Source organism: Gadus chalcogrammus, chromosome 21 (assembly GCF_026213295.1).
Source record: "Gadus chalcogrammus isolate NIFS_2021 chromosome 21, NIFS_Gcha_1.0, whole genome shotgun sequence".
Lineage (NCBI taxonomy): Eukaryota > Metazoa > Chordata > Actinopteri > Gadiformes > Gadidae > Gadus > Gadus chalcogrammus.
Genome location: NC_079432.1, coordinates 20,070,135 through 20,080,431, shown reverse-complemented (window position 1 = coordinate 20,080,431; position 10,297 = coordinate 20,070,135). Strand labels below are relative to the sequence as shown.

Genomic DNA, 10,297 nt, shown 5'->3' with positions numbered 1-10,297 from the left:
TAAAGAATGGCGTCCTTGATTCTGGAAGATGGGACCGTGTTCCGAGGTCGGCCTTTCGGGGCCGACGTGTCGGTGTCCGGAGAAGTGGGTGAGTTGGGCTAGCGTTGTAGAGGAGGTATCGGATTTATATATCTTAAATATATCTTATATTCACCATTATTCACATGTCAGTGGGCATTACACGTATAATGTTAACAGTAGAAACCCTCAAACTTTTCGTGGACCGATGACTTTCACTCAGCAACTTCCGTAGTGAGTACCCATCGGTGGAGAGTAGTGAAAGAGTAGTGAGTATCCACCGATGGAGAGTAGTGAATGAGTAGCGAGTACCCACCTGTGGAGAGGAATGAATGAGTAGTGAGTGCCCCCCTGGTGGAGAGTAGTGAGAGAGTTGTGCGTACCCCCCCGGTGCAGAGTAGTGAGAGAGTAGTGAGTACCTCCACAGGTGGAGAGTAGTGAGAGAGTAGTGAGTACCCCCCCAGTTGAGAGTATTGAGTACCCCTCCGGGTGGTGAGTAGTGGGAGAGTAGTGAGTACCCCCCCGGGTGATGAGTATTGGGAGAGTAGTGAGTACCCCCCCCCCGTGTAGTGTGAGTAGTACTCACGACCCTCCACAGGAGGTACCCACTACTCTCGAGAGTAGGGAGTAGTGAGTCTCACTGAGTACCCACCAGTGTCATATCCACTTGTCTAAAGTCCTGAGCTAGTACAAGCCAAGCTGCTAACACACACGTTGTCCTGGCTGGCTCCACGCACTGTGAGCTCCTGGCACAGGTCTGCAAGTTTGAGCAGGAACAATAACTTGATCCTCATTTATTTTTTGAGGAAAGAAATGATCAGCTGCTCTGCCTTCTGGCCTTGACAGCATTGCATCTCTTAAGGGCTCCACATACAGTACACAACCAACAATACACAACAAGCATCCACGAGCAACAATTAGTTGAGTTTGATAAGTCATGTGTCAATAACGTATACAATGAAGCCAGGTCTCTCTCACTATACGTATCCTTCATTTATGCATTAAACATATGAAGAACTGCTAATGTTTACAAACTTTGATCTCATAATGAAAAATATGTTTTTACACAAAGTCAACCTCGGAAAAAACATCCCCAAAACTCACTCCGGTGGGTTTTCTCATGCCTATATTGCCTAAACATGGTTCAAACAAAGACGTGTGTGTGTGTGTGTGTGTGTGTGCTTCCAGTGTTTCAGACGGGCATGGTGGGTTACCCTGAAGCTCTGACGGACCCCTCATACCGCTGTCAGATCCTGACGCTCACGTACCCCCTGGTCGGGAACTACGGGGTCCCCCACGATGAGGAGGGCAAGTTTGGACTCAGCAAGGTGAACCCACAACCGCCAATTTACTCTTTTTAATCATTGGTATCATGTATTTTAATGATCTGAAACACTTGGACCTAAGAGGTCAACAAACTTAGTGTTCGAAATAGATCGTCATCTATATTGGCTGATTTTCTATGGATCTAAATCCATACTGGTGACCATGATACATCTATTGTCTTTCTCAGTGGTTTGAGTCGTCCAGGATCCATGCAGCAGCTCTGATAGTGGGGGAGCTGAGCCGGTGTCCCAGTCACTGGAATTCAGCCATGTCTCTGGACCAGTGGCTCAGAGAACAAGGCATCCCTGGGCTAGAAGGTCAGTTGGGCTGCAACAAATGCAACTAACAACTAGCTTGTAGTTCCTCTAACGGCCTATAGGGTTTCAGTGTAGAGACTAGCATGCAGTGGGGCCTACTTCAGGTCAACATTGAAGGGGTCATAAATATTTTGTTCAAATGTGTAGCCTTATCACTTCTTCAAAGTCCTGCTTTCAGAATTTGGGGTATAGAACAGTAGTTCATAAAGTATTCACATATTATTTATTATATTTATTATTTTATTTTCTAAATTGTGGTTGAGATGTATGATAATCAGGGACGGCTGGTATAAATGGGCTTACAGGGCTAAGCCCTCCCTACCTTTTACAGTAAAAATGAAAAAACATTAAAGGTCCCATGACATGCTATTTTATATATTCTTTAATATAGGTATTAGTGGGCAACTAACACAGTATTCAAAGACGTTCCCGAAATTCAGCCGTGGTGCAGAGTTACAGCCACTCCAAGCCAGTCGCACGTTGAGCTTCCCCCAAATGTGCTGTTTTGGTGTCTGTAGCTATAATGCAAATGAGGAGGAGCGATGCAGGTCAAGGGGGAGGGTGGGGGTGTGGCCCTGAGCAGCTTGCAGCCACGGTACCATGCGCTCTGTTTACAGTGGATGTATCGCAATAGCGAGGCGCACCCAGCCTTTAGCCGTGTTCTGTAAATATTCTAGAACACACGGGAGTCCTGGAGCTCTATATCTAAATATTATCATATAGCCTACATAGATATATCATATAATCTATATTATCACGGCCAAAAGCTGTGTGAGCCGATATTATGAATCTCAAACGACCTCGTTGGGATCTCCGACGTTCCTGGTTCTTCAACGTCCTCATCAAAGTGAAGTAGACTGAACCGCGACAAGGAGGAGAAAGGGATCGTTGCCGGGAACCTCCGCCTCCGGCGGTGGTCCCTCAGCGCCGGGGCTCAAGCGGGAGACATTCGCCGCCAACAATCCCTTTCTCCTCCATGTCGTGGTTCATGTGTTTGAGGGAGTCAAAGCCAAAGTTCCTTCCCCCCAATTCATTCTCAACCTTGGCTGAGATAACCCCCAATACGAGTCTCGTTGTAGAAATACCAGAGACGAGAGTCCGACGAGGAAGTGTACAACACTTGCGTTACAGTCCTGGAGCTCTATATCTAAATAATATCATCAGTGGCGGCGCCAGAAATAATTTGTTGCAGTTGCTTAACAGTTGCTGTATGAATTCAAGAGGTTGCTGGTCAAAAAAAACAACCTTGATCAAAACACCTGAATTTGGCAGAGACACGGCCGGGAAGACATTTTCGGCACGGGTTGGGGTGGTTGCGGTCCCGTACGAGGCAAGTTTACAGTACAGTAACAACACAGACTAATCGCACCACTGTGATTGAGTGTGATCGTATCATTTGACAGTTCAACGTGCGCTATCTTTCTCCCTCTCCCTCACACACGCACAGACATAAAGACGTAAAGACATAGAACAATATAGAGGAAGATCTTTAAGAAGGCCAACATGAAAATAGCCCAGCGGCATGTACACATTCACTGCTAGTCCAGGTGGCACTGCGGCCACACGATAACAAACAACATAGTTCAATCAACAGCCCGTCAGCAGTCCCCCAACTACAAGGTTAGCTGTCCTGTCAATAGTGGTGAATTGCACATCTCAGACCCACCGTCGCCACGGTACATTCCAAAGCATTCACATTAGTTGCGCGATACGTCTCAAATGTAGGCCTATGTGGAACATTAATACAATAGTTGCTATTATTGTTGATACTATTATACTTCATAATACTTCTATTAAGGGCGGATCATACCAGGCTACGATAAACCCATCCTTTGGCATGAGCCAAACCTATAATCTAGTTCTACTTCAAAACAAAATCACATGGGCCCCAAGTCAATATGCTGCGACGGGCAAACTTAATAACCAAACGCCCTACCTTAAATCGATGTCTTGATCACAGGACTTCTTGCAATATTCCACTTTAATCCATACGGTTTAACACACCAACATTGCTAGCAAGCATGTGATAACATTGTATTGCTAATTCAGAACTGTGTAGGCTACAATATTTTCTTCCGTTTCTTGACCTCAGCATAACCCCCCTCCGAACAACTGCCAAGTCCAACACAAGTCTGGCTATTAACGAGCCCATCCTCAGCCTCGCCATCGCGAGTCGTGTTTGAACTTGATTTCTTTCGAAATAGTAAAAACTTGTCCATATTTTTTAAGCGCCAACGAGCCGGCAACGAACATCTGTGACTGATAATCTCGCCGCGAGATGTCCGCATATTTGAAATGTTATTTATTTTTCGTAAGACTATGCTATTAATTAAATTATTGTTTCATGTACATTAAATAATAATTAATTAATATTGTACATATTGCTTGGGATAGTTTGTGTTAATTGTGTGTATGTGTTTTTTTTTAATCTGTTCATGTCACTTACAGAGTGTGCGCATGCCCAACGCTCGGGAGGGGGAGGGGGAGGGGAGGAGAGGAGAGTCCCAGGCTGACTCGTGTTCATTTGAACGACAGTCCAGTCACGGCCCTGAAATGTTGACGCTACTCACTGATTATGCACTTAATCTGGTGATTCATATGACAGGAATGGTCGGTATGGTGACGGGTACCGCATTCGGCCATAGGTTTAGTTGAACTTATTTAATACCATTTTACGGAAAATGGCATTATTTCAAATATGTTGTTTGAGTTTGACAAAAAATCAGGGGTTGCTCTGGGGTTTCTGAGTAATTGCTTGGAGTTGCTATAGCAACGGCAAGCAACCGTTTGGCGCCGCCCCTGAATATCATATAATACATAGAAATCTGTATAATTTAATACACATTATCACGGCCAAAAGCTGTGTGCGCCTCCAGACGATATTATTAATCACAAACGAGTCACGACTTTGTCGGGTTCTGCGACGTCTCTCTTCCACTTTCACATCAACCTGAAGTCGACTGAACCGCGCGCTGCCGGCTGCCCGCTGCCGGCCGATGGTGCCTCGCGGCAACCGGCGGCAAGTCGCAGTTCATGTACTTCAGCGAGCCAAAGTTCCTTTCCCCAATTCCTTCTCAACCATGGCTGAGATAACCCCCAATACGAGTCTCGTTGTAGAAATACCAGAGACGAGAGTCCGACGTGTTATGCGCCATATAACACCAAAAGCAGAACGGTTATCCAAATAATAAGGAAGTGTACAACACTTGCGTTACAGTCCTGGAGCTCTATATCTAAATAATATCGTATAATACATAGAAATCTATATCATTTAATACATATTATCACGGCCAAAAGCTGTGTGCGCCTCCAGACGATATTATGAATCACAAACGACTTAGTCGGGTTCTGCGACGTCTCTGGTTCTTCCACTTTCACATCAACCTGAAGTCGACTGAAGCGCGCGCTGCCTGCTGCCGGCTGCCCGCTGCCGGGCGATGGTGCCTCGCGGCAACCGGCGGCATGTCGCAGTTCATGTACTTCAGCGAGTCAAAGCCAAAGTTCCTTTCCCCCAATTCCTTCTCAACCATGGCTCAGATAACCCCCACAACAGTCTCGTTGTGGAAATACAAGACACGTCAAAGAACCGGCAAGAAACACTTGCGTTACAGTGTGTGTATTCACACACACACGCACACGCACACGCACACACGCACACACACGTGGCGCTCGCATGGTCGAGTCTCATTGGCGGGCCAACGTCTCTGGGCGGGCCAGGCAGAGTAAGGGGAGGAGCTGAGATTCTTGGTGACGTCATGAATACAGACATTCCAAATCAGCGCGCTTGAGCCTCTGTTTTTTCAAAGGCGAGCAGAACAGCTAGTGCTAGTTTTAAACCAAACGCAAGTTTTAGCCACTGGGGGACCATAGGCAGGCTAGGGGAACTCATATTTATGTTAGATACCTCATAAATTGAGATTCTCATGTCATGGGACCTTTAAAAACCTTAGAACATATTGTTTTAAATTTTGGTAGAACCTAAAGCAGCAACTGCACCAAAAAGTGACAGAAAAACCAAGGATATATGATATATCTTGGGTTTTTTCCTGTGAATTGGCTAAATGTATTCAACCCAAGCGGAGTAGCGTAAGCTTCCATTCAATTTTGATTGACAGGTATCGTGACACGCCCCCTTCATATGATTCCCATTTGGGCTAAATTAGTTTAGCCCAAATGGGTCATTCAGGCCAAGCACAGTAGCGTAAGCGGCAATTTCATTGTGATTGACCGGTGTTGTGACACGCCCCCATTTGGGCTAATTTCATTTAGCCCAAGCACAGTAGCGTAAGCTTCCATTGACGTTTGATTGACAGGTGCCCTGACACGCCCCCTTCATATGCTTCCCATTTGGGCTAAATTAGTTTAGCCCAAAGGCTGACCTTGGACTTACAGCTAGCACAGTAGCTACAATACAGTGACCTCAACCAATCACAGCACAGTAGCGCAAGTGCAGTATGGTGGGCGTTAGCATGAAAATGAACGAAGTGGATTATCTACCTTCTAATCGGTTTTCTTTAATGTCTTTGGAGGAAAAATTGGAAGTGAAGAGATTGGGGACACATCATCCAAACGATGTACATCACACTAATGAATTAAATGCTGACTCATCTATATAACATCTTATTATTACGCTGTGCATTACGGAATGCACTGCTTTTACTGTCAGGAGTGCGGTCAGAATATGGCCGGTAATAGTGCATTTGTAAGCGGGTCAACAACGTTTCGTATCGAAACATTAACGTCACATCCATGTCCTTCATCATTGACGGCGACACAGACCTCTCTACCAAAGAGTGTGATCGGCTACAGCCGCATTTTGCGCAAAGGGAGACCGGTCAACATTTTAATTGTTTAATACTTTAAGCACAAAAAAAGTTTTATTTTGCTTAATGGTTTAGTTCGAAATGTTCAATTTCAGCTCAGTGAAGCACTTTAAACACCTTATTTTTCTTTTTATTTATAATTGTGCTTCAAATAAAGACACGCATTTCTCTACACATTATTCTTGTTTAAAAATCATTCACATTATATGAAAGTTATGAACAGAGATATAAAGGTGACCTCATGGCGTCTGGAGCCCTGTGAAGTATTGATAAATGTAATGCATTCGTTAGCCCACCCACCCAAAATCACCACCAGCCGTCACTGATGATAATTGATTGATGTATGAACTGTTCCATCAATTGACAAATGCATTTTACAAGTGCGTTAAGAGTGGTGGGGCTTGCACTTATTTTCCTTAATTTTCCAGAACTTATTTAGAAATGTAGAAATCATGGAAGTAACTCACCAGGTAGTACGCAAGAACGGACTTAACACTGCTCACTCGCATCGTCCAGCGGATGGGGCAAAGCGGGCGCAAATTGTTCCCACCTGCAGGCTTATGGAAAGAGTCAAACCAAGCCAGTCTTTTTGGTTACTCTCCGTTTGTTTTGATCAGCTCTTTGACTGTCTTAATTGCATCTCGGCCAGAGCTGGGCGATTAATTGATTTTTATTCGTAATTTGAATTTATGGTCAATAATCGATTGTTTAAAAAAGAATATTGATTACTGAAAGAAAAAGAAAAGTGGGTGTCTAGGGTTTGGCTAAAGTCTGTTGCAACTGGTGTTGTTTTTGGTGGCCTGTTATTAACTTTTAGTTTCTAGTCTAGTGTTTGCGTCGAGCTGTCATTTTAGTTTTTATTAGTTGTCACGTTTAGTCACACTTTTTTCAGTCTAGTCAAGTATCAGTTTACTAAAAGTCTGAGCATTTTATTCTTATTTTAGAATTATCCATGACTGCTCTACCCCCCGTGAAAATCGACAAGATATACTATATAGTATAACCAAACGTCCCACCAATATATATACCACTTGCTTACTCTCTATATGTCATTCATGGTTTTATATTTATAATTGTATTTTACTTTACATTTAATTCTTCATTATTCAGGCATTACAGAACTTTCATGGTCAAAAATAAAAAATACGAACTGCAGTTTAATTTCTTTGTTTGTTCTTGAATTGACGTAGAATGGAGCAAAGACTCCTGGGATTGGGAAATTCGTTTATCCAATAAACAGATGGAGGTCAATTTTCGGAAATGTAGGGGGTTATATGAGTTAGGGGTGTAACGATGCATCGATGTAGATCGATACATCGATTGATTGGCGAACGATCCAACTGCATCGATGCAACGGCCAAACATCGATGCATATCGCAGTATTACACCCTTTTATTATTATATATCTCCTTTCTCGGGTGTTTGTGAAACTATTTCTGCGCAAAGCGCCAAGCCGCTCGTATCCATTCACCGGTTAAACGAGGCAACAGCGAGCACATGTGTGAGCGCGAGGATGTCTAGTTTCGGTTTATGTTGCCAGATTGGGCATATGTCCCGTTTTTCCAGCCTAACGTGATTAAAAGTAGCCAAATCGGGCTGAATAATGTGCCCAATCTGGCAACACGGACGGCTTATCTTAACAGCCAAGATGATTCCGAGGGATGTTTTGTTTTTAGGAGAAAACTATCCACACAGATAGGTTGGGAATGGTCTACGTTCAAAATGAAAGATCATTACAGGCTCTTTAATTTAAGCCATAAAAAACCTTTGGCACTTAAATGCAATTATGTGGCACTTTATTATTTGTATTAAAAATTGATTTTTTTGTTTTAAATATCCGGAAGAGCAAAGAAATAAAATGATGAAATTATAATTAAGTTTATGTGAGTTGATGTGATTGTAAGAGGTTGTGTTAAATGGGCATATGATATTGTCTCATATCGATCGCATGCCCCTGAATCTAAATCGTATCGCGGCAGACTTTTGATATCGGCAAATATCGTATCGTTGTCCAATGAATCGATATAATATCGTATCGTGATGAAACCAGAGATTTACACCCCTAATATGAGTGGCCCCACTTCGAATGGTATGACCCAAGATACGTCAGACAGAAAGCTCGCAAATTCGACGGTACTGCCTTGTCATTTGTTTACCCAGGTGCCATGGCAACACCATTGCTACCTCTCATTGGCAGAATCTTTGAAAACGTTGTAGACTGGATCAATATAAGTCGCGGGGAGACGAAGCTCTGTTTGTTTGTATATTTTATTTACGTGACCATATTTTTGTTTTATGTTAAAAAAAAAAGAATCAAAGAACCAGTTCTTGTTTTGGGGAACCAGTTCTTGTCGTTCACGTTCGGGATTCGTTCGTTAGGGTCGTGTAGTGTTGCCTAATGGCAACACTACAAATCGTTTGGAACTTAGGGCGATGTAATAGGATGGGAAGCACTGGCTGCATACAGGGGAATTTGTTGACAGAAAAGAACAGACACAGTACTGAATTATGCCAACTACTGAACAAAAAAACGCATCAACTCTAACCTTCTGGATGTGTTTAAGACTGGTAGTCACAAACCAAAAAAAAAACCTGTACGCATAGCTCTATGGCTGTTAACACTGTAGGTTGGACTCTGAACGTACCTGAATATAAAAGGTGGAGGAGGTTATGAAAGGTTGCTTATAAAAATGGTTGATTATGTGTGTGTTCAGGCCAGCCATCACCTCCTACTTAGGCTTGTTTACTTTGAGGAAAGCGCTTCTTTCCAAAATGATCCTAGCCCTGTTCCTGCGGCCACAGGAGAGGTAACCAGTTACACTGCAGACCCTCTCTGTGGGTCTGAGAGGCTGGCATCGAAAGGGTCCAAGGCCAAGGCCAGAGGTTTAAGTTTTGGAAACGCAGTGGAACAACGCTGAGTTAACCAATACTCCATACCGGATTCCTCAACCTCAGCACTTGTAGCAGTTGTCTCGTGGGACTCGGACAGCCCTTCTTTACATTTTACAATCTCTTGCCTAATGATTGTTTACTTGGGCATCTTGGGCCTCGATGGACGATTGGCACTGAAGAACTTAAATCAACGCCGTTTTGGGGGGTTGACTCTGGAACCTCTGTACCCTCATTTGCAACTTGCTCATCATCGGTCAACTGCTCTTCTCATATTTGGGCTCTTTGTGCCACATGATGAGCATTGTGGTCCTCTGCCTTTCTGACAAGATTCTGTACTTCGTTGTCATCATTTCCAGAATGGTTTCAGCTACACAAGGGTCCACACAGCATGCTGCTGCAGGAAGTGGTGAGAAGTGTCAGCTGTTGTGTTAAGAAACACACTATGTGCAAGTGAGATCTCCGACAGGTGGTTTTTGAGATCCAGGAGTGCTGGCACAACAAGGGAAAGTGATTGAGTGTCACTTTCAAGTGACTTAGTGTGCTCCGCAAATGGCAGAAGGTCTCTCAGCATCCCGGTCTTCTGCCACTCACTGGGCTGCAGGCTGTCCCAGCCCATTTACTCAGCCACTGATGTGAGGTGCTCCTTGACTTTAAGACAGCGCAACACCATAGCAAAGCACCTTGACCACCTGGCGGGACAGTCTTTTACCAGAACCAGAGCACACTTCTGCAGATCCTTCTGGATCATATTCACTACAAGCTGTACTGTGTGAACCACGTATAGGCTCCTCTCTATGGCTCTGTATTTGTATCTATAAAGAAACATTAACATAACAAATGTACATATTTAACCATTTAAGCCCTTATATTGTTTAACCCAATGAAATAATTCCAGTCGTTAACTTTCTATATTTAGTTTGT

The 10,297-nt window shown here is 43.7% G+C and overlaps 1 protein-coding gene across 2 annotated transcripts in view; it reads left to right on the top strand.

Annotated features, from left to right (window-relative positions):
• The window catches only part of cad (carbamoyl-phosphate synthetase 2, aspartate transcarbamylase, and dihydroorotase), a 44,287-nt gene continuing 33,990 nt past the window's right edge, over positions 1 to 10,297 (top strand). For both annotated transcript variants that reach the window (XM_056582052.1, XM_056582053.1), the window contains exons 1-3: positions 1 to 88; positions 1,207 to 1,346; positions 1,532 to 1,661. In XM_056582052.1, coding sequence (XP_056438027.1) covers positions 7 to 88; positions 1,207 to 1,346; positions 1,532 to 1,661 — 352 coding nt within the window. In that variant the 5' untranslated portion in view covers positions 1 to 6. The remainder of the gene's footprint in view (positions 89 to 1,206; positions 1,347 to 1,531; positions 1,662 to 10,297) is intronic.